This window comes from Anabrus simplex, chromosome 3, assembly GCF_040414725.1.
Source record: "Anabrus simplex isolate iqAnaSimp1 chromosome 3, ASM4041472v1, whole genome shotgun sequence".
Lineage (NCBI taxonomy): Eukaryota > Metazoa > Arthropoda > Insecta > Orthoptera > Tettigoniidae > Anabrus > Anabrus simplex.
Window position 1 is genome coordinate 440,566,639 of NC_090267.1, and position 25,692 is coordinate 440,592,330.

Below are 25,692 nucleotides of genomic sequence, written 5' to 3' on the forward strand. Positions count from 1 at the left end.
AGCAAATGAAAAAAACAAACAAAAGAGAGCCTAGACGGAAACAAAATTAGCACAAATATACAATATTTACATCAATGTGTGGAGCAAAAAACAACTCATTGCAACAAAATTCAGTGAAACAGGTGTTAATTTAAAATAATAATTGAAACTAAAAACTGTGTTAACCTAAGAAACAAAGGAATGAAAAAAACAAATGATGCAGATGGAAATGAACAATAGTAGCACATGGTGAGGTTGTGGACCTCATAGTTTACAAAATATTGGTTTAGTAACAATGACAAAACAGGTTGAAATTACTGTCGAAATCATCCTTGTAGAAACCCATCACATCAAATTGGTCAGGAGGAGAGCGGGAGGAAACATTTATGAGAAACCAAGCCTGATATAACGTGCAGGCGAAAAGCCTGTGACAAGGAAAAAAACACCAATGAAATTTAAAGCTTTAGAAACAGCAGCATTCTCAATATCTTCTCAATCTAGCGGTCCCTTTCTTCATTATTGTTTCATAATGTTGGCTGGTGTCTTGCCTTATTATAAAGGGTCGAAAGGGCCGCAATATAAAATTGAGAAGCTGTATTGTCATAAATGAGTGAGAAGAGGTTAGATATGGATAAAAAGATACAAGACATGTTGATGTGGAGGTGAAAGATAAATAAAAATCAATATATAGTATTGACTAGGCGGATCATTTACTTATATATTTGTTGTGATTAAGTCAATGTGGATCCAATACCGGCCACTATGGTCAAGATTAACACGTTGAGTGCCGAGCCGATTGTAGCACACTATTCCACTGGTGCCAGGCATGTTTTTGAATTGCATTCCGCTGGTGCCAAAGCAATTGTACGCGTTGTAGTCTGTTTATATAATCTTGGGATGTATTTATATGATGTACTAAGTAAATTTTATCTCACCATACCATGGTCATGTGTGACGCCATATGGTGTCACATCAATTTTTAGGAAAGATAAAATATAGCGTGACGCCATATGGTGTCACAGTGTTTTTTGTCTTGGAATGTGCAGTACGAATTTCAAATATGGGATATTTATTTGCTAATTCAAATTAACGCAATATTTATGAAAACCTAGTAAAATGCAAAACAAGTACTTATATTACATTACATATTGTTGTGAACAGTTTTCTGATAACTCTAAACAATGAAAAAATGCGTCTCGGCACACCCGAGTTCTTGTTACTCGTTGTAATTTTTCAAACCTTATTGGCATCGTTGTTCAAACATCGTCCTTTGTACACTTGTTTCATGTGCTATTTTCATATTTACGTTTTGCACATCTGATCGGGAAGTTAAGGGGAACGCCCTAACTATACGCTACCTGGCTGTTAGCGCACCTCGATGCAGCCCGGTTGGTTCACGTCCGCTGCTTCGCTCCTCCCTACCTCTCCGCCACATCCCGATACTCCCGCGGCACTTCTAATTTTATGACTATTTATTTGTTCAAATTTGGCGTTTAAACTTGCGCTGGGTACATGCAGTTTTCACCTTAGCATTCTACTGCTTCCCACGAATATTCCTACCAAATTTCAACCGAATCCGAGTGTAACACATGTATGTGTTCCCTCGTAAGATTATTACCAATATCTTCCATTTTTTATATTTTTGCACAACTATATAAACTGAGTGATAATACGTACGTAAACGAGGAATAAACAATGCCTGGCACGCTTTCACCTGTGACAATGACCACTGGCCAGTCAGTGGCTTCGGAAGAATACTGTGGCGCCACATGGTGGCACAGAGTAAAAATACATAGCTGGAATAGACCCTGAAGTTTGCCCTTCACGTAGTACCAATTTTACGTGCATAGATGTCACAGCTGATTATGGTGCATCGCCTGAAACTCAACTGTGCCGCCATATGGCGTCACGCCATCTCAAATTTGAAGACCACCGTGACGCCATATGGCGGCACGTGGCACCCAACGTGTTAATGACAACATGAGGCATTAGTTGTGAATAGTGAGATATTACATTTCTTCTCATTTCGTACCATTAGGGGCCGATGACCTAGATGTTATGCCGCTTTAAACAACAAGCATCATCCTCATCATTAATAGTGAGATAGGAGTTGATCATCAAAGATAAATCCTAATATGAATGATTTTTCATTTAAATGAGTATTATAATATGATATTCCTACTCAGATATTTTATGAAATATCGATTATGGCAGGCATTGATTAACATGAATAGTTATTCCTACTTCATATTAATAATTTTAAGTGGATTATAGTCGCTCAGTACCTTTAATCATGGTATTCTCTACACTCAATAGTTAAGTTATACAAAGTCATGCATTGAAATTTTGATTCAGTTGAGAATTCACTTGATTGTTTATGATATATATATATGTTGGAAGCTAAGTTGATGAATAATGCAAGGATAATCAATAAATGTTATTGTTTTGGATGAATTATGGCATATAATTGCTATTGATATGCGAAACTAATCTTATCCTTTCCGCCAATGCTACGAAATGTTGAATAGATCAGAAAAGTAATTGTCCTAAGAATTGAACACAGACTTATGGTAAAATGAGGAGTTTCATACGACAACAAAATAGTAAGATATTTTTGAGATGTCTTTCATAGCTACTTAGTGAAAATGAAAAGCTACAACCTGTTTTCCAGTCTTTGACCAGGTCAGGGATGTAATGAATGAACCATATATAGGCTATTATTGCAATGGGGTCGCCACTCCCAAAGTGATTTATGAATGACTAATAAATGCTATGAAATGTTAATGGAGAGTGTTGCTGGAATGAAAGATGACAGAGAAAACGGGAGTACCCAGAGAAAAACCTCTCCCGCCTCCGCTTTGTCCAGCACAAATCTCACATGGAGTGACCGGGATTTGAACCACGGTATCCAGCGGTGAGAGGCCAATGCGCTGCCGTCTGAGCCACGGAGGATCTCATAGCTACTTAGTATATTATATAATTTTGATTTAGATATTGCCTAATTTAATGTGTCCGGTCTCTCGACAACTCGTTTGATGGACATGTCCATCACTGTTTTTCTTAGTCAATGAAATATTTAGTTACGAGTCGGGTCTTTTTTTTTTTGACAAACTTTTAAATACTGCGATGACTACCCTGAGATACTCACCGACCCTAGCTGGAGTTTTCTTGTGCGCCATTCATCCTGGACACGGGAACGGCGCAGTGATAAAATTGAAAAGAATAAATCAAGAAAAAGTCAAGGCATTAGAGATAGAAGATGGATCCATACTCCGTGATGAAAAGGGTCTTGAAAATAATGAATGGAAAAAAAAAAAAAAAGAGAACCCGATAACATGGTTGGAACTTGAAAGGGCAGTGAAAGCAATGAAAAGACGAATTCAATGCTGATATGATTAAGGCAGCAGGAAGCAGTGGACTACAGTGGCTATACCATGCCCTCAATGCCATGTGGAAGGATGAAAGGATACCTGAAGATTGGCAACAAGGAAGCATTGTACCATTGTTCAAAAAAGGAAATAGGAAGAAATGTGAAAATTATAGAGGTACACAAGAACCTTGTTTATCCGGTCCTCATTAATCCGGATCTCCAGTTTATCTGGATCGAAAACAATGAAAATTTATTTTTACTTGTACAGTATTTCTTTTATGGGGTTGACTCGTCTTGAATGTCCTTTCCGCCAAGGATACTTAAGGACAGGAATTGGATGTAATTCGGCCACGGTCTATCAAAGGTACCGTCCTGGCATTCGCCTGGAATTGAGAATGGGAAACCGTGGAAAATCTTTCCCAGGACGGCAGAGGTGGGATTCGAACCCGTGTCTTCTGAATGCAACGCACTACTAATTTACTGATGGTGAATTCGAAAATAAAACCGGCGCTCCATCAGAAGAAACAATGGCTCATGGAGAGGCAACAGTGGAGCTGGACAAACTGACGGCCTATTTAGAATCCGGGACTGAAACCACACCTGCGAAACTGATGTTAGTAAAGCGTCTTCGTGATCATGCTGAGCGCAAGCTCTATACAAAGGTAAAACAGAAAAAACTTGCACATTATTTTAGTGCATAAAACAGTTGTAAAGGTAAGAAAAGTGTTCTTATATTTTTGTACAATTGAAAAAGGGTATTACTGTACAACTTATGTTAATATATTATGTAACATGTACTGTATTTGTTTTTTAGTTTTTCCAGATTATCCAGATTTTCAATTATCCGGTTCAGTTCGGTCCCACTTAATCTCTATAAACGAGGTTCATCTGTATAACCCTATTATCACGTGGGCTAAAAATAATGGAGAAAGTCATAGACAAAAGTCTGAGAGATATAATAGAAACACAGTCAGAGGAAGAACATGGCTTTAGCCACAATAGACTTGATATTTACAGTGTGAACAATAATTGAAAAACATCTGGAAAGGAACAAGGAAATCATCTTCATATTTTTGGATTTAGAAAAAGCTTATAGTGCTGTTAAAAGAAAATATGAATGGGAATGCCTACTGAAAAGGAATGTACCAAAATCATTAATTTACAAGATAAAAATGTTGTATCATGAGAGTAAAAGCATTGTACAGGTGGGGAGTGGTAACTAAAACATTTTATACAAAGGTCTCATGCAAGGAAATGCACTGTTGCTATTATTGTTAATTATATTGTTGGATGAAATCGTAAAACATGTAAACTAGAGTATCAGTAGTGATGAAGTGAATGCTTTGGTATTTGCAGATGATGTGGTGATTTGGGGAAAGGGAGAAAAGGAAGTAAAAATGAGACTAGACATTTGGAGTGAAATTCTGGAGTAGTTTGGATTGTTAATTAGTAAAAAGAAAAAAAAAGAAAAAGAAAAGAAAAACAAACAAACTGTAGTCGTGCACTGTGGAAAAGAGAAGCCATGTGAACATAGACGGTTAGAGAATGTAGAACAGTTTACATTTCTGAGTAGCATTATTAATGGAACTAATGAAATTAACCCTGAAATTAATAACAGACTGAGTAAAAGTACTCAACATCTTATCATCTAGTCGAGAACTTTTATGGGATGACAAAGAACCCAAGATAACGAAATTAACATTATATAAACAGAATTTCATACCAGTTGTAACATACGGAGTAGAAACACTGGTAACTAATAAGAGACAAAATAGTAAGATCCAAGCAGTAGAAATGACATTTTTAAGAACATCGGTTAGAAGGACAAGAAGAGATAGAATTCAAAATATTAAAATCAGAGAAGAGCTAAATCTAGAACCGTTAGTACAGAACATACAGAAAGCAAGATTGAGATGGTTCGGGCTTGTAAAAGGAATGGGTAGCAAGAAGGGAATTGGAAAGAGAAGTTAAGGGAAAGGGATCAGTTGGAAGACCGAGAAGAAGGTGGATGGATCAGATTTGGAAGGGTATTACAGAAGCTGGATTGGATCTGGTGGAATTATATAGCAGGAAAAGTGGAAGGACAGAAAGGAGTGGAGGAGGCTTGTTAACCACACCTGGGCGACTGGAGTGGGGCATTGATGATAATGGTGATTTTCATGAAAAATTATTTAAGCAACTAAGGGAGCAATAACAGACAGATAACTTTTTCATGAAAATAATCATTGGAAATAATAAAACAAATGTTTCTCAATTGAATATGTTTTTTCCTTTGAAAATTCAAGTGATCCACTAATTTTGCTGGTCAGTGTATTTATCTAAAGCAAAACTAAACTAAAGCAAACACTTTCAAAAAAATTCTATATGTGCACTCTTCTAACTGCTTACTTTGTCTTTCTAGGTGGTTGTGATGACGACCCAAATATTCTTGGACTTGTTACACCATCGTTATATTAAACTAAAACATGTCAACTTGCTAATATTTGATGAATGCCATCATGGGGTTAGCAATCGTAAGAAGGGACAAACCCATAAGCCACAGAGTGATCATAGTATGGCACAGGTAAGATCAATCAATCACTACTGATCTGCATTTAGGGCAATTGCTCAGGTGGCAGAGTCCCTGTCTGTTGTTTTCCTATCCTCTCTTTAAGTAATAATAATAATAACTTTAAACAATTGCAAAAAAATTGGAAATTTATTGAACTTCCCACTTGGTAAGTTATTCCAATTCCTAACTCCCCTACCTGTAAACAGATATTTGCCCTATTTGTCCTCTTGAATTCCAGCTTTATCTTCATATTGTGATCTTTCCTATTTTTAAAAACACCACTCAGACTTATTTGTCTACTAATGTCATTCCATGCCATCTATCCACTTTCAGCTAGGAACATACCACTTACATCATCATCATCATCTTCCTTCCAAGTATTGGGCCATGTGACCCGTTACGGTCTTGCATTTTACTTTTTGCAAGACTTGAAAGCAGTCAAATGTCCTTCCGACGGGTTGCTAGCCTGAAGGAAGTAAGACCATTGGTGGGGCTGCCACCTCTCAGCTAATGGACTAGCTGAAATCACAGCATTTCCTCCATAATGGATGTAACGGTTATACCGCCGTGACTCTGTCAACAGGGCTGGGAACAGGTTTTCACTTACATTAAACCAGTAAATGTGAATATCCACCTTTTTGATACTTATATTTGCTTTAAGCAAATTAATTATTTATTTATAGTACATGTTTCGTTCCTTGGGAACATCTTCAGCTATATTACATTGCATAGGTGAAATTACAAAGCATATTTTATCTTCTCAAAAAACATCATAAAAGTAGACATGATGGTGTATAAGCTTTTTGGGCTTATGCCGTGTCAAGAAAATAAGGTGAAATTCTTAACGTTTCGCAAAGAACTGTGCTCTGCGTCCTCAGAAGAAATCTCGACTGTCCACGAGAAAGGCTTCAGAAAAGTATCTTGTTACGTTTAAAAAACTACCTATATGAATTTACAAAAGATTTAAAATGATTAAAATCTATGAGGATAGTTGAATGTGGCAGTGAAATGGGAAGGGAAATGGATCTACTACGTTCTAAACTATTTTAAAACTATTTCTATTCATTTGAACAGATGTTAAAAAATGTTTGGTATCCAGCACTTTAGTTCACTGTGATGTGTATATTTCCTAGTTGTTCATTATAAGTTTTTGAAAAATATTTTTTTCTTGCTGATGTTCCATTTTTATTACAAAACTGTTCTCTTCAGCTGCTTATATCCAAGGTGAATGTTGTCGTTTGTTTTTGTTTCATAAAAATGAGTCTTATAGAAAAATGAGTCTCTTGAATTTTGTTTAATGAGGGATCCCTGAAGCTGATTGCTGTCTTCCTCTTATTATGAAATGGGCTTCCCCAAAATCGGCGATGAAATAAAATGGAACCTATTATTTAAAAAATGGTATCTTATCTTGTTATTACTGCAACCTGCTGTGGCCTTGGAGGGGCTCTGTCTAGCGGCAACTGATGCAGCTTTCCGTCTTGTGAAATAACGATGTGTACGTTCTGAATCCTGAACCCTGCTTCTCCTTCGGGGAAGCCATTGAAACCGTGACCACAAGCGACACGCCTCCTCCCCACTCCACAGCCTTGCCTCTCCCAAAGGAGAAGCAGGCTTCAGAATGTACACATTGTTTGTGTATGATCTAAACAAAGAAAGATCACCATATTTGCTGTTATAAACATCTCATATTCTATCATTATATACTACACTACGTAAGATGGGTCATTATAAGAATATATCAAGTCAATTTCCTAAGTTATACAACTTTTCGTTCTTAGTTATGTCAGTCATTTTCAAAATTTATTTCTTTTAACTGAATCTTTTGCCTTTTCAGAGACCTCGTATTTCAAAACAGCTTGATTCCAGTTCCTCTGCATTCCATAAATCTGAAAATTGTACACTGTATAAAAATTTATTACTATGTAATATAAAATCAATAAAACTGATTTTGCTTAGCGCATGGTTTAGTAGTATTCTTCTAAGGCCATTTCATCATTGTTGTCGCATGCGGTGCATTCTATACCTGACTGTGTTGAGTGTTCTGGGCATACAAACCGAGATCAGTCAGTGCATTTCTTCTTAGACTTACGGTTCTTTTATCGGTCGCAAATGCACACCAACCTGATTTTTCCCTTCCTTGGTGTTACTGTGTTTGTACATCTGGCTCCAAAGAAAGAATATTTCTCGGTGCATCTTTGTGTCTGGGAATGCACTCCAATATGGAACGATGAACCATATACTCCCTGCACAAATCTATTGATGTGGTCTTCCAAGAATTCACGACGGCTAGAAGCACTGTGGTTAGCTTGATATATCACAAAACTGTTTATTCCTGCATTATTCTGGAGCATGTAGAACGTAGTCATAATGGCCAGCAGTTAGTAGTTTTTAACACTGAATAATCACTTTTCATGTGATCTACCATGTCAACTCCATCTGTTGTAAGATTGTAGGAGGTCAGAATTTCCGCCTTATTTGTATCACTAGAGCTCTTTTCAATTGAATCGTCATCATGCATAAACGATACCAACAAGACGACTTTGTGTTTCTTTGTCTGGTATGACAGTAGGGTGCAGTCCTTACTGAAACCAAATATGCTAGAGTTTGTTGGTCTTGAGGAAGCCTGTAGAAATAGCGATGTGTGAGTTTGTGCTCATTTAGAAGTTTAGAAACAAGTGGTATCAATGTGTACCTATTGTCCATGGTGACATTTTGTCCAGTTCGAGATATCAGGGAAATAAACCTCTGAACAACACCTGCAGGGCTATTGTCCACCTTCTATGGTCCTTCGTGTTTCTTTTCAGCATATACCTCCATCTTTACTGCATAATATGTTCTTGCATCTGCTAAAGAGAAAATTTAAATTCCGTATTTGGTCAGTTTGTTGGGAATGAACCGCCTGAAGCTGCATCTTCCTCTGAATGCTTCAACCATCTCATCTATGGTTGTATATTACCTTGGACTGTAGCTTATTTTACATAGAGTGACAAAGCCTTCAAATAATTCCCTGATATAAGTGAACTTATTACATGTTATAAATCTCATTTTTGGGCCAATTTGAAAATTTACAGTTCAAAAATAATAAAGGTGTTCTTTAATCCACCTATTCAATACTTTAATTTCCACTTATAGTGGTTACATAAAGAGACTATCAGTTAAATGGGACATGTTTTGCCCTCAATTTAGGGCATCTTCAGCCTAAAAACAATCTTCATGAGTGCACCTTATATTAATATGGAAGCTAAAAGTTTAGCCAGTTACTAAAATTCAGTATATAAAAATGTGAAAAACGATACATTATACAAACATGTTAACGGAAACACTGTCAATGATTAAACCATAAACTATTTTGTCAGAGACTAAAACTTATTCCGTTAAAAATTTCTAATTAAAATGGTTCATTTAAAATTGTTTAACAATTAAAGAACACATTTATTATTTTTGAACGATAAGTGAACTTGTCGATCATGATTCTGTCAGTCCTCATATTTATATCATCGAACCTCAGAACTCGTATCAACAGCTTGAATCTTTTCATAGACATTGTAGTTCGAAACAATTCGATTCCAGTTCCATCCAGTTCCATCAGAAAGGACGAGGTATTTTGCCTTATGAACTCCAGCCATTTGCAAAAGTCCAATCATGGCTTTAATTTCTTCAAGATTAGACTCTCTCGCATCACGGTGCCTTTGAAATTTGTTGTTTCTTCTCAAGCCATTGGTGTAAGTTACTATGTCATCCAATGCATTATTAGAAAAATATAACTCCCAAGCCTGTAAAGGGGTGTGAATGTTTCTAGCCTACCTTTTAGGGCCTGGTAAATGAATTACTACATTTAGTCTCCTTGTACGACCACGTTTTTAAGGGCCAGTGAATATTCCAAACAGTTGCGCCATCTTTGCCAGTGTATTGTGGAGTAGCTTCTGTGTTATGTGGTAGAATATTCTCTCCATGTTCCGAGTCTACTTATACTTCACTAACTTTATCTTCTGCTACACATATTTCTTCTGAATATACAGCAAGTCAGTTCAGTATCTTGATCAGATTCATGTTCACTTCCATCAAAATGAAGCAGACAAGCCAAAATCTGCACCCGTAAAAGTGAGTCATTCCAATCAAATTCTTTTTCCACACTCATGAGTAATTTATTAATCCTTTCCTCATCGTTGACATCCATTATGTTAGTAAAGGAAAAACAGCACGAATAAAATATATTATATACTGAATATAACACAGTCACACTCACCTCTAAATGCAACAATGTATTGTATCTGCAAGAGTCGCGCGCGGATCATACTTCCGCATCGAAGACAATACCTAACGGTAACAATCGCCACAGGGACAGAGTTAGAGATAGAAAAAAAACTAACTTTGACAGTTGGTTACCAGAATCCCTGAGAACAATAAGACAAGCACAGTTGGTCAAAGTCACTCTCTCGTACAAATAGAATAAACAAGATGTTAAGGTTTTCTCCATGGCACGCTCCCAGGTTAAGATTAATCGGCCTGGTTTCACTCATGCAATGGACGTGCTCTAGCTATCTGAGACGGTGGCCAATGATGGTAGCCTCAGTTCTTATAGCATGTGCTTTCTCAAGAACTGCAAGGTTAGTGACCTGGTCCTCCCATTTGATGTTCAAGATGGATCTAAGTTTTCACAGATGGAAGCACCCTAGCTTTTTGATATCCTGTTGGTAGAGGTCCAAACTTCACAAGTGTAAAGCAGTGTTGATATGACAACAGCATGATAAACCATGATCTTGGTATACATTGTAATGTACTTATTCATGAAGGCACGACGAGATAAACGTCCAAATGGTGAGTGGGCCGCACCATTTCTCCTATCAACATCTTGTGAGCAGTTAGCATTTGTTCAGAGGATACTTCCTAGATATAAAAAGCGGTTGACCTGCTCCAGTGGAGTATCTATCCGCATTGGTGATATTGAAAGGTGGGAGGTTCGATCCAGGTGTGAGAGTACTCTGGTTTCCTGAACATTAATGGAAAGACCAAAATGATCGCAAGCACTCTTGAAACAACTGACTGACTATTGCAGCTCCTCTGGTGTGAGAGCTGCAGGTGCGGCAGCGTCATCTGCATACTGCAATTCCGTAACGGAGGAAATCTTAGTAAGCATTTGGGAGTGAGGTCTAGCCAGAATGAATAGTCCCCCATCAAAGCCATATTTGAACTTTTTACCTTGGTTGTCTCTAGATGTTCCATATAGCATCGCAGCTAGGTAAAGAGCGAAGAGTGTTGGAGCAATCACACATCCTTGTTTCAATCTGTGAGTGATTGGAAATGTATGAGATATTATTTTGATGAACAATTTGCCCAGGCGTGTTATCATGAAGACCCTTGACTAGATCAAAATGCTGTGGATAGCCGAAGTGTTTCAGTACTGTCCACATAGCTGGTCTTGGGACTGAGTCGAAAGCCTTTTATGGATTGTAGAACACTAGGTATAAAGGAATCTGTTGCTCTCTGCATTTTTCCTGGCCTTGCCTTGCACAGAAGATCATATCGGTTGTGCCTGTGGATGTTTGAAAACCATACTGCGACGCGAGTAGGATCCTCTCGGAAATAATCTGCAGGTGAATGAGCAAATAGCAAGAATTTTACCTGCTATAGATATTAATGACACACCGTGATAGTTGCCACAAATACTACAATAACCTTTTTTTGAAAAGAGTAATGATAGTGGCATTTTTAAGGTCACCAGGTACTTCGCAGGTTTCCTATATTAAGAGGATAAGAGTATGAAATCTGGTCTTTAGAGTTAGGCCTCCACTTTGAATCAGTTCCAGAAGAATGTTATCTGGGCCAGGAGCCTTGCCAGTTTTCAGTTTACTGAGAGCAGCATTGAATTCCTTGAATGTTGGTGGAAGAGCCATCCATGGTTGTTGGGGATGTAGAGGCACATCGAGCAAGTCTTCAGCAGCATTTGTACTCCGATTGAGAAGAGTGGAGAAAGGTTTCTTTTGCGTCTGAAGATGATGAAGGGATAAATGGGCTTCTCATTTAGCATTGATGATGCACAAAATCTCTTTGTTGTCATCAGACCAGTATTGTCTTACATTTTTCTTAAAACCAATGGTTTTCTCAGCTGATTCTGTGATTACTTTCCGCTAGGTAGCCCGTTCTTGCTCAACATTTTTTGTGTTGACTGGAGCACTTGCCAGCACGTCGGTGGTCATGTTATAGAAATTCATGGCAGTGGGTCCATCTCGAATTTTAGATGTATCAAACTTCTGTGATGATGACGACGATGGGGCTAATTGATTGACAAAAGGATAATAGATTATGTAACCTCACTTAAATACTTGACACCCTGGCTTAACGAACTTTGAAAGGACCTCAAAAAACGCAAACATAAGTTCAATAGACATTCTAGTAAGAGACCTCTTTAGACACAACTATTTGGAAGCTACATCAGAGCAACTACAACAAAAGCAGTACAGACCAAAATGGTCAGAAGAACGTAAACAAGCCTTCTCAGAAAGAACGAAAGCCTATTGGAACAACAAAAAGGACCCACTTTGGCATATGTAGATTTGCCTCTGACAATGAGCAAAGAAATTCTTCGAAGGAATGTGGAAGTCGTGACCATACTATCCACGGCGTCCCACTAACTGGACTCGGGGGTCCTCGCGCTCGGCAGTGGTGGTTGGAAGGGAAGTTACTGATTCGCCGCCCTCTGTTGACAGTTTCTTTAGTGTGTTGTGCTTTGCCATGGTAATGTTATGCATGAATTTCTGGAGTACAGGTCTCCATGTATTTGATAACTTGAAGCTGTCTTCGCTGTTGATGTTCTTTGAACGCAGCTCTATCTCTATGGCTTCCCTTACAAGTTGAGCATAGAAGTCTTTTACAGGTCAGTGAAGAATGACACTCTTTCATCCTCCACAGAAAATTCTATAAGCCAGTCTGCCATAGCAGACATTTCTACAGTACAGACCATGAAATCCTCTTTGAACAGGCGAAGGTCATTGCGCCTATGCTCGACTTGTAAGGGATGCCATAGAGATAGAGTTGCGCCCAAATAACATCAACTGGAAAGACGGCTTCAAGTTATCAAATACATGGAGAAATGTACTCCAGAAATAAGTGCATGAAACCACCATTGCACAGCATGACGCACTCAAGAAACTGTCAACAGAGGACGGTGAATAAGTAACTTCCCTCCCAACCACCAAAGCACAGCGCGACTATTTCTGAGTCTAGTTAGAGTGGGGGCCATGGATAATGTGGTCGTGACTTCCACGTTCCATCAAAGAATTTCTTTGCTCACTGCCGTAGGCAAAACTTCCACATGCCCTGATGAAGGCCAATGTAATTTGGTGGAAAGCTCGGCTTTGTTAAATATATAAGTTGCTTTAATCCATTTCGCATATTTAATTCTTTATCTTAATACTATGAGCCACGAAAACCTACATTCATTAATTGAATGAGTTATTTGCTTAACGTCTTCCAATATTGGGAGAATTTGATACTACTACTACTACTACTACTACTACTATTACTGATTTTACGTCCCACTAACTACATTATACGGTTACAAAGGGCGTAGTATACATAGTAAATTTCATTGTTGTTCTGTATTGACAATTTGCAATATAAAGAAGTTTAGCTGTCCATCCAGTCAGTATACTTTGTGTTTTTTTTGCAATTTGAAATTGCATAAACATTACATAATTAGTGATCAGGGTATGTTTTGGCTTACTTTGGTCATCTTCAGCTGCATTGGATTATACAATAGCTATAAAAAAAACTATTTAAAATAGTATTCCCTTGGTCCACCTTGTCAATACACTTCGAAAATTATTTATTCGTGCATGTTTCAGGAATATAATACATTCCCTTCATCAGAAAAGTCCAATCAAAGAATAAATACAATTAGATGAGATGTAAAATATTATCTGAATGTTACATAGTTACATGTTACATTCTTATATAATAAAAAGACTTTTAAGTTACAATGTTGCATTTTAAACATCAAGCACCAGCACTTGTGCAAGATCGAATGTGTTAATGACTTTGTGTTGGCCTGGCTGGCAAGTTGTGTGCTACAATAACGGAGCTAGTGGAGAGTTAATAATTTTCAGTTTTCACGTATGCCCTTGTTCTTCATTTTTCTTCATTCCTTAACACTTATTTTGTTTTTATTCCTTTTAGATATTTCACACCTTTTTTTTAAGATGCTTCTTCCACATTTCTACTACAAAATGTCAACATTTTCTGTTGGTTGGCAATATAACTGCTGTCCACACGTTTCGAACTTCACAAATCTAGGTTTTAACACGAGTGTTGGACAGTATTATTAAATGAAGTACATCAACTTAGGATAACTTTTTACTATATCTCCCACAAGATTTTGTGGATTTTAAGGACGACATTTTAAATTTTATTAATCATTGCACAACATTCGTGACTCATTGATATTTAAAATACATGTTAACTTAAAATTCTGTAAGATTCACGTAGTGAGTGAGTGAATGAATGAATGAATGAATGAATGAATGAATGAATGAATGAATGAATGAAGTAGTGTCCAGTGAAGAACAAAGGCCTCCCTTGAGAGGGGGAGCTCTGTTCGATTGATCTTGCGTGGTGAGCTAGTCACTTGGATGGTTATTTGTCATTTTTAATAGTATTTTGCCACTGGTTTAGCTTATACCTACTTTTAATATTTCACTTTCCCTTGTGAGATTTTTAGTCTTAATTCTTATTTATTTCAACATTATTCGCTTCAGTCATTTAAGTTTTCTGTCTATAAATCTATTTCATAACTTTTATTTTTTAACTTTTCACATTTTCACTTTACACATTTCACATGAACCACAGTCTTTCCATCCCTTTCCAGTCGTTTCTGGATTGCGCTGTCCTGGTCCAGTGTGGTCCTAGTAGCTGCCTGAGTCTTCTGCCCATCTTCTTGGTCTGCCACAGCTTCTCTTGCCTGTGTGGGATCCCATGCGTTTGTCCTCTGTGCCCACCTGTCCTGATGTAGGCTCGCTACGTGTCCTGCCCATTTCCACTTTGCTCTTGAGACCTGTTGTGCAACGTTCTCTGAAGATGTAATTTCTTGTTGTCTCTTGTTTGGAACACTCTTTCAATTTTCCTTTGACGTTCTTCTATTGCTCTCTTTTGCTTGACTGTTAAATACCAAGTCTGACAGGCGTGAATCAGTACGAGCAGGATCGCATGTGTTCAGTGCTTTTAGGCTGAGTTTCCTGTTTAATGATTTATCCAACATTATGAATTTCGGCCCCAAAAAGGCCTCCCAGCCTGAGTTATTCTTCTCTTTACTTCTTTGTCCATTCTTTGTATTAGCGAAATCAGTAGGCTTAGATTAAAATATTCGTCAATTTATTGCAGTGCATTTCCGTCGAATCACTATGTAACACTCAGATATTTTACATGTTGTCTTATTTTATAATCTAATGCAGCTGAAGATGGTCAAAATAGACTGAAACATGTCCTGACCACTAATTTTATAATGTTTCTGAAAATTTAAATTGTAAATAAAAACTAACTTTTATTGACTAAATTACTCATTCATTTCAACATATTAAATCAGGGTACCCATTTTCTGGAAAAACAGGGAAATAAAAATGCACAGAATATACAGGGAAAACACAGGGAAATGACTTGTCACCACTTCCAAATTAAGCTTTCAGCCTAAGACTGGACCGGAACAGCATGACTGAGATGCGAGTCGTATGCAGCGAGTAGTACTTTGAGAGACAGATGAAGACAGATAGTGGGTGTGCACAGTAGTGAAAGAGTGTGAATGCAAAAGATAGACCTTCTTGTGCTAACCGCTCAAAGATGGCACTACAGAAGTCGTGCACCGTATCTGGTCTTCACTTTAATAACAAAATGAAATGTTTGTTGATTATAACTTCCCCCATTAATTTGTAACTCCCTTGTTCTCATTAAACAAAAACTTAAGTTGTATTTTATTATAACATAAATTATAAAGACAAGTTCTCATTAAACGAAAACTTAATTTCTTCTTCTTTCGAATAACCCATTTTGAGGGTACTATGAATCAACTTTGGTTACTTTTCATTGTGTTCGATTTCCTTTGCTTCCAAATTTCCTTCATACTTCGAGAGTGTCGTTCCTTCTCTTCTTGAGTCCACTTTCTTCTAGTTGTTGGTTTCTTCCGCTCCTGAAATGCTGCCTTTTGAACTGCTTCTCTAAAAGGTGTTCTGTTTTTGATTGTATCTGTTTTAATTCCAGCATTTTTCATGTCTTTCTCAATTTCAATGAACCATGTGGGTTTAGATTTGTAACTATTCAGAAGGTTGAAGATGCACTTGGTTAGTCTGTTGTCATCCATTCTGTAAACGTGTCAAAAAAAATTGTAGTCTTCTTTTCCTCATTACGTTAGTTTTTCAATTTTCAAATATAGCTCTCTGTTTGGTCTTAACCTGTATTCTGCATTATTATTTCGTTTAGCTCCCAGTATTTTTCTCAGAATTCTTCTTTCAACCTTCTCTAGTTTTTCGAGATCTCCAGTTCTTGTTAGTTTAAATGTTTCTGCCGCATATAAATTTTCAGGTCTGACCACTGTTTGGTAGTGTCTCAATTTTGAGTTCCAGGATAAGGATTTTTGTTATACATTTTTTTGTCGTGTGAATCATCCATTCCATTTTGTGCAAACTCTATAGCTGTTTTTTTTCTTTCTTTTGTGTCAATCGTTATCCACTCTCCTAAGTATTTAAAGCAATTTGTTTAAATTTACATGTTGTGTTGTCATGAATTGTCATATTTTGTGGGGCATCACTGATGTTTGTCATGAACTTGTTTTTTCAAATGATATTTATAGTCCTATTTTAGCTGCTTGTTTTTGTAATTCTCTGATTTGTTCTTGAGCATTATCCAGTGAGTCAGTAATTAACGCCATGTCATCTGCAAGAGCTAGACAATCTACAGTGATTTTATTTGGATTTCTTCCTAGTTGAACACCTTTAGTATTGATGGCTTTCCTCCATTCTCGAACTATCTCCTCTTATGCGCAGTTGAAAAGCAGGGGTGACAAACCATCTCCCTCTCTTACACCTGTCCTTATTTCAAAAGGTTTTGAGAGTTCGCCCCTAAATTTTTCTTTGGATGTTGTGTTTGTTAACGTTGCTTTAATTATTTCAGTTGTTTTTGTACCGGTTGGTACACCTATATGCCGCACATTTGAATTTTCTGCCTCAAAGTACTCCTCTACAGCTGAAACTCTGAACTTTAAAACTGAATTAATTCAACCGTTTATCAGAAGATGTCACTGAGTTAATTTCGAATTGTTTTTGTTTACTAATTATCAAGAAGTGTGGACATTGTCTCACAGATGTCTCTACCAAAAACTATGATCATGCACCCTGGTGCGAAGTGAAGGAACTTTTCTTGAAGATATTTTGTATTCATAAGTTTGTTCTTTACTAAGTGTTCTTTCATTTGTGGGTTGGCAATATTAATCTTTCTTTCCGCCAGTTTTGAAATGAACCAATCGTAAATTTCTGTCATTAATTTTTAGCCAATGGCATCTTTCTTCCCCATTGTTGAGGTGTAACTGTAAGCTACCCAATAAACAACTGTGGGTGTGTCTTAATCATTCGTGAAAGGTCTCGAATCTTCCCCGAGAGTATAAAAACTGCTGATTTTCCTGGCTCTGCGCCACTCGTACAACATCTAGCTTAGTGTATGGAAGTATAGCAGGAGGCGGGAAGCACCTCTTTCATCCGCCAGCGGCTCTTCTACAAGGTAATGGCCTTTTAACATCTTTAATTCTTGCTAGCTCAGCAGTTTAGCCCTCGGGGAAGGTCCGAAACTTTTTCAATGTAACCTACCTTTCTAAAAATGTAACTTAGTGCCGGCTTATGTAAAATTTTCTTATTACTTTGACTGTAAATCGGGGATAGAGAGTGCTTTACCCTCTCAAGCTCCCCTTCATTTTTGAGTTGAGGTGACTAAGTTTTCTTAACCGATTTTCTACTCTTAATGTATTAACATTTTCTTATACGAGTTACCTCCCTAGTGTGGGAATAGCCCCTGTTTAATCGGCATAGTGCCCCTTAGGTTTTAACTAGTATTCATGTAGGAGTGCAAGCAACGTCTCCATTCACCTTGGTATTTTGGGCCATTTAATTACTCTGTTCTTTTCCACTGAGGCCCAGTAGGTTGGGGTACGAGATACCCCCGTTCCATTTGATGTAAGTTGTGCCTCGATGGCAATTATGTGTAAAGTCTGGTATGCCTTTTAATAGGCTTGAAAAATTGAGAGCGGGTCAGCTCTTTCTTGTGTTCGAAAAGTGCCTCTGGGAGGCTTGAGGTTAAAAGTTGGGAGCAAGTGCTCCTTGAATGAAGGGGTTTTCTGCCCTTTATATGAGTGTACCTTGTTAATGTTGGGCTAATAGCTCAAGGATTGTGTATCTGAGGCTCGAAGCCAGAATTTGTAAAGACCCCTTAACTTGTGCTTTCGTTTGTAAATTTATAATTGTACCTGATTTTCATTGTTATTTCACCTAGTGAAAATTTGTTAAATCTTGTTGTCTATTGAAAATATAACCTTTATTTAAATTTTAATTAATCTTTCAGCTTTGTACTTAGACCCATTCCAGCCCGCACCTTCTTTCACTTCTGCTGTTCCACAGAGAACTCGGAACAGTTTTATTATTGAGTCCTAATTCCTTTATAATATCAATTAGTGCATTTCTGTCAATTGAATTGTAGGCTTTCTTAAAATCCACAAAAGTAAGTACATATTTCAAGTTCCTGATTTTCCTCATTTCTATTATGTTCTTTAAGTTTAATATCTGTTCGGCACATGACTTTCCCTTCCTAAAGCCTGCTTGATACTCTCCTAGCTGTGGGTCGAGTATTTCTTCTGCTCTTTTTAAAAGCACCTTGGACAGGATCTTGTAGGTTACTAGCAGAAGGGAGATTCCCCTATAGTTGTTAGGATCTGTTTTATTCCCTTTTTTATGTTGTGGATGTATTCATGCAGATGTTCATTCTGATGGTAAACGGTTTGTTTCCCAATTTCTTTGATAAATGTAAAAGACAAGAACTCTTATCTTCTTTATGTTCTTTTTAAAATGCCCAGTGTTTCAAAAGCTTCCCGTGTAATTCACATAACGTAGAGGGTCTAACTATTACAGATAGCCCACAATCATTACAGATTTCACCTCACTATTAAGGAGAAATTATTGCACAAAAGCAAAGTTACCACAAAAAAAACTACAAAGGAAGATTGTGTTGGTGGTGCTTGTTTCTATGCACACTAGTTGACCACCATATGTATTTGAATGACACTTCCATTTGCTACAGGAACTGGGATCTTATTCGTGAGTTTCTGAACACTAACCCATATTTTCTGTTACAAGAGTGTTTAGAAAGTCACGCTCACTCACGACAATTTCAAGAATAAGGTCCCTGATGAACACAGGCATTAGTGAAGTGTGATTGACTGATGGCTTACTAAGAGCAGTGTAGTTAATTTTCATTGGTTGTAGTGTTTCATGTAGTGGCCTCTAAAGATGGGATTTCTGATAACCCACTTCACAGTTTGGCACTACATGATGAGAGGTAGCTTGTTTGACTTAAGATACATTTAGGTTATTTCAAGTTCTTTATGCCATTGTAAATGTTTGTGCAAAATATATTTCAGGATGATGATTCCAGAGTATGATAAACATACTCAAGCGTCACCTTTATGTACCTAGTTCCACTAAATTGAATGCAGATTAAACAGGAATATCCCTGAGAAAACACTGGGAAAATACAGGAAAAACAGACCTAGGTTACTAGTGGGCACCCTGTAAGAGCATTATTTGGGACCTATTTTTCTTATGAAAGTGGAGAAATAAATCAGAGTGGACTGTTAGGAATACTGAAAGAAAAGTGAGTGCAAAGGGCGCAAGGAGTATCGGTTCAAATCCAGATGTCTCAACATACTGGGCATACAGCAGTGGAGAAAACAAAACAACAAAAAGAAGACTGGGGAAGCTATCAGACTTTTTAAAATTCCTAAATGCTATTAGAAATGATGAATGTAGTTCTATAAATATTTGTTCAGGGTTAACAATGTTATAATTACATTCCATAAATAAACTTAAATAAAATTCCGAGTCTGTATCATATCGGGTAAAGACATTCCCGGACAATAAATAGGCGTTCAGCGTGTTTCGCGATGTTTAAAGTAGTAGGTATCTGGGATTGCTTTTTTTTTTTTAGTTTGGTGGCCGTGGCAAATTTTTTTCATTAGTTGTGACCCTGTTAATTATTTATAATATTCACATAGATCATTTCTTATATTTTAAATAAAAGTAAAGTCATCTCCGTACAGGCTATGAAGGCCTTTGGAGGTGTGCAAGGTAAAGGCTTCCACTATCCATAACCGTGGCACTCGATGGGGTTTAGATACAAAAAGACTTACACAATTGCATTTTCAGGCTGAGTGGCTCAGATGGTAGAGCTCTGGCCTTCTGAGCCCAAGTTGGCAGCTTCAATCGTGACACAATCCTGAGCTCTTTGAAGGAGCTCAAATACCCCAGCCTCGTGTTGGTAGATTTACCGGCATGTTAAAGAAGTCCTGTGGGATAAAATGCTAGCATCACGGAATCTCTGAAAACCTTTAAAGTAGTTAGTGGGTTGAAAAACCAAATAACATTGTACAGTTGCATTTTTTAAATTTGTAAAATGTTCAGAAAATGTCTTTTGATTTAAATCAAATGATTTTAATCTTGGAAACCTTACGTAAAATTTATGAAGAACCCCTGATGATTATTTTTTATAATTATTGATTTAATTATGCATTTATGGGCTCTTGCGTTTTAAGAAATGCTGCAGCTAAAGGGTTCAAGCATCAGAGTCAACTAGCTTACTATCTGCACTCTTGTTTGTGTGTACAGTTCTAGAATAGATCTATACCCTTCAGAATGTTATGAAATAATGAATATTTTACCAGATCTTTGAACATATTTTTAGGTGATGCAACTCTTCAACGACTGCCCTGTTGGAGAGCAACCTCGCGTTCTTGGAATGACTGCTACTATTCTGAACAGTGACTGCAAACCTGAAGAGGTAAAGGAGCAAGTTGAAAAACTGGAAAGAACATATCGAAGTAAAATATCAACTGTGGATGAGGAATCTTTGATTAGAAGAGGGTTTGTATATTTTGATGCTTCTTTTTTAAATAAACACTACTTTTAAGTGTCTGCTTGCAGTTATGGAATTCTCTTCCACTTAATGTTAGGAATGCATTTCTTTATTCTCCTTCAAGCTGTCTTGTCAAGATATACTTCTTTAGTATATAACCGGCTTGTGTGAATGTTGGCATGAATGAATCAATACATTAGGAATGGTGATAACAAACAGTTCACGGGTGAATTGGCCGTGCGCGTAGAGGTGCGCGGCTGTGAGCTTGCATCCGGGTGATAGTAGGTTCGAATCCCACTATCGGCAGCCCTGAAAATGGTTTTCCGTGGTTTCCCATTTTCACACCAGGCAAATGCTGGGGCTGTACCTTAATTAAGGCCACGACCGCTTCCTTCCAACTCCTAGGCCTTTCCTATCCCATCGTCGCCATAAGACCTATCTGTGTCGGTGCGACGTAAAGCCCCTAGAAAAAAAAAAACAGTTCTCACTAGCATAGGAGCTAATTAAATTTAAAATTGAATTCGTGTGAGGAATTCCTAACTCGGTATCAACTATTTTGGAGTGGCAATAGATTTGTGGATCATCTACATTTGTATGGTAGCTACAGTTGTTAAAGTGAGGGGAGATACCATTGATGTATAGAGTTAGCAGAAGAGGTCCCAGGATGGGTCCCTGAGGAATACATGCCTGTTTAGTCTTTATTTACAATCCGTGGTCGTGCTGTTTTAAACTGATTGCTGCTTAGTGAGGTATGAAGCAAATGCACACACTGGCATGAAAAACACTATAACTAATAAATTCTCAAGAAATGATGTCTAATCTGTTTAATTAAAGTTTAGCACTTTATCCTATATTTTTAAAGGAGGGAGGTTGTTGGCTTTATTTTGTGAGCCAACAATGAAGCTCAGCTGCATTTCACAAGGGAACATCGCGGCTGGACCGTATAACAATGGGAGCAGGTGCTGTTCACTTATCAGTTGCGTTTGGCCTGCAATCACCTGATGGTAGAGAAAGGTTCTGTAGAAGGCCTGGGGGAAAGATATTCCCCTTAGAAATTTTCACCCAGGCTGCCTTTTCAGGGTGGTTCTTACTTGGCATGGGTAGTAATCAGTATGACTGCAATAACACATTTGGTCTTCATTTAGCATAGGAACATTACAGCATATCAGTATGTGAAGAAAAAATTTCTGGAGCATGTTGTGCCTTTTGCTCCATTTATTAATGATGGTTTCACTCTAATGCAGGACATTGCACACTCATATGTTGTGAGATGTGTGCAACAGTAGTAGTAGTAGTAGTAGTAGTAGTAGTAGTAGTAGTAGTAGTAGTAGTAGTAGTAGTAGTAGTAGTAGTAGTCCAGACACCTAAAGGCGTCATAACATTACGGTGACGAATTTCTTCAAGGCCAAATTCGGGACGTAAGGATCGTGTCAGTTGGTTCAAAATGTGCCTTCCCTTCCTGTCCTGTTAGGGTAGGCATTGAAATAAACCAGCCCTGACTTTCATTATTATAATTATGTGTTTACCTCTAAATTGAATATTTAGAATAATAGTCATAGGCATTTTGAATCAAAATTACTAATTACAAAATATTAGTTTTATTATTAAAGTTAGTGGAAAGTAGCAAATAAAAATAAAAATCTTGAATTGCAAACATTATTGTAATTAAAGTCTGTGGTATGTAAAACATTTAAGAATATTAACCATAAGAATTTTAAACAAAATTGTTAATTTATACAAGAAACTGATTTTATTGAAGTTTGTAGAAAGTAACGGTTAAAAATAATAATAGTAGATGGTTTGAATCTAAATCTTGTGGACTGACCATGTCTCCAATGCTACCATACTCAAATTCATGAGGAGGGAGCGAATGTTGATTTGTACAATCAAGAAAAGAAAGTCAGCCTACCTTGGGCGATGCACTGAACAAGAAAATTGAAAATCAATGCAGAGAAAAGCAAGACCTTGGTAGTATCAAGAGGAGAAAGAGAAGGGAAAGGCATTGTGAAAGTTGGTGGTCAAAGCTTTAAAACTGTTGATAGTTTCAAATACCTAGGGTGTGAATTAATGCAGAATAGAAAGCTGGCATGGAGATCAGCAATAAGGTTCAACAGGGCAATGCATTCTATCAGAGTGTAAGAAACCTTGTCTGGAATAAGGAATTACCAACAAAGTGTAAAGAGATAATGTACAAAAGATATTATGCACCCATATTGACTTATGCAGCTGAGACCTGGGCAGTGACAAGCAGGGAGAAGAGTAGAATTCAACTAAATATCTAAGAAGTATAGGAAAGTCAAGGAAAGGCAGATTGAGAAACGAAGATGTGAGAAAGGAGGTCAGAATGGTAAAGGCTTCTTCGACTAAGTTAACATAATTTGAGACGAAACTGTAAATACTATCTAGCTCTTTGAAAATCCTGCGCTCCGAAAACTGCTCGACATAGCTCGGTGAACAAAGGCTTTGTTGTAATGGAGCTCACAGTTGGGCGCTGATTTGAGTCTGGCTTCGATCCTCGTTGTAAGTTTAGTCATAAATTGTATATTACAGTAAATTGCAAATGTTACAAAAAAAATAACTCATATATTCTCATTTAAGTAAGCGTATAATGCCCAGCATAGTTACTGTACCCGACTGAGTGGGCATTAGCTAGCTGCAAAAAGCATTGAACTTTTGCTAACATTTAGAGCATTGACAGTGGCCAAATTACTCGCCGCACAGATTTATTGAAAAATCCAAGCTTATTATACTGTTATTTGCTTTGAACGTCAGAACTCTTAAATCTAACAAAGTAAGTAGTGGCCGTTCAAAAATAAGTGATTAAAAGTACCAGGTGTATGCATAAGTTGTTGCTGGTTTTTGTGGTAAAGAAAACACGTATTTTTGATGGAAAATTAATTTTTTTAAAATTCAAAATATTGGCCATCGGCTTGTACACACTTCGCCCATCTTTCAGATAAGTTATGAATACCATGCCAGAAAAACTGCTTGTCTTTTGCGGCAAATCATTTGTCAAGCCATTTTTCAACTTCCTTGAAATTGCTGATGTGCTGCTCTGCGAGCACGTGCCCTGTTGATGCGAAGAGGGGATAGATGGCGCCAGGTCGGGAGAGTACATCGGGTGCCGAAGGATGTCCCATCCGAGCCATTTCAAGGTGCCTGTCACTGGTTTTGCTGTGTGACTGCGCATTGTTGTGTAACAAAATCACTTTGCCATGTCTTCTGGCCCATTCTGGCCATCTTTCGATCAATGCGTGATTTAAATTAATAATTTGTTGGCGATAGTGTTGTGCATTAACGGTTTCGCTGGGCTTCAAGAGTTCATAGTACACAATACTGCTCTGGTCCCACCAGACACAAAGCATGGTCTTCTTGCCGAAGCAATTTGTTGACACAATGTCTTGCATGTTCTAATCAATGGAGCATGTTCACCATATATTTCTACCAGCAAACAATGACTTCCCACAGCCTTTTTCTTTTGATTAAATAAGAAAAGCAATGCGTGCCGCAAATGTTCTTTTGCAGGCACAGACGTCGACATGATCACTGAACGATACAACACAGACGGTAGTGTTTGGCAGACTCGGCTTGTGTGTGTTGGTAGGTTAATGTCAGACGAACAAACTGACGTATGTGGCAAATTCGTATGCTGCGTACTCTTCGCTGGTGCCATCTCTTAGTGAAACCGGAGAAGACGTATGCATTACACCTGGTATGTAAATTGTCATATCATAACAACCAAACCTAAATGAGAGAATTGATGGGAGTAAACTAAAATGATATGGACACATAAAGAGGATTGAACAGGGAAGAATACCAAAATAGAAGATCAGAGATGAAGTTTGAGGGATGGAAGAGGAAAGAATACCAAAACAGAAGATAGGGATGAAGTTCGAGGGAAAGAAAGCAAGAGGGAGCTCTAGAACAAGACGGATAGATTCGATAAACAGGAGTGGAAGAAACCTGGACTGGGATAAAATGATGAAAGATGATTGGTGAAAGGGGAGAGGAAGGTGAAAATGCCCTTACCCAGCAGGAGATGGAAAAGGTGAAAGGAGGATGATGATACTGTGAAAGGAAGCAGCCATGGAGTCAGGAAAAGTTTCATCACTGATTTGTCTGAAGTTGAAATAAGAAACTGTGGGAAAGTACTAAAAGTCATTTCCTGTACCTTTGTTTCCAGTTCTGTCGCCAGGCAAGTTTCGAGAGAGCAATAACCTGTGCAAATCCTGGCAATTGATTGTTACCGTTTTCTTCAACATATATGATTCGTTGTGCTAAAAGAGACCAAAGTTAAAATTTTGATATTTGAGATTTTTGTGGTTCTAAAATTGGCATAAGATAATGAGCATTTAAAAAAAAAAGAGTTCATGCTTCTAGGTATAATACTTAAGATGATATTAATTTGACTGTTGCTACGAAGGGGGATCAAATATAAACGGGATTTTGTTTTTAATTTAAATTCATTTATTGAAAAACACAAGGCAATTACAATTTATTTTTCCACCTAGTTTCCTGCTTTAGAAATGCACTTGTCCCAGCGTATGGGCAGCTTTTTTATGCCCTTATCGTAAAAAGAACAGGGTTGTGTCGCCAGTGAGTTGTGCACGAAGTCTTCCATATTCTCATCGTCTTCAAA

General features: G+C 37.6%; 1 protein-coding gene across 1 annotated transcript in view; it reads left to right on the forward strand.

The window, feature by feature from the left end:
* Dcr-2 (Endoribonuclease Dcr-2) overlaps window positions 1-25,692 on the forward strand; it is a 396,960-nt gene that overhangs the window by 35,642 nt on the left and 335,626 nt on the right. The window contains exons 4-5 of the mRNA XM_067143947.2: window positions 5,751-5,912; window positions 20,883-21,061. Of these exons, the coding sequence (XP_067000048.2) occupies window positions 5,751-5,912; window positions 20,883-21,061 (341 nt within the window). The remainder of the gene's footprint in view (window positions 1-5,750; window positions 5,913-20,882; window positions 21,062-25,692) is intronic.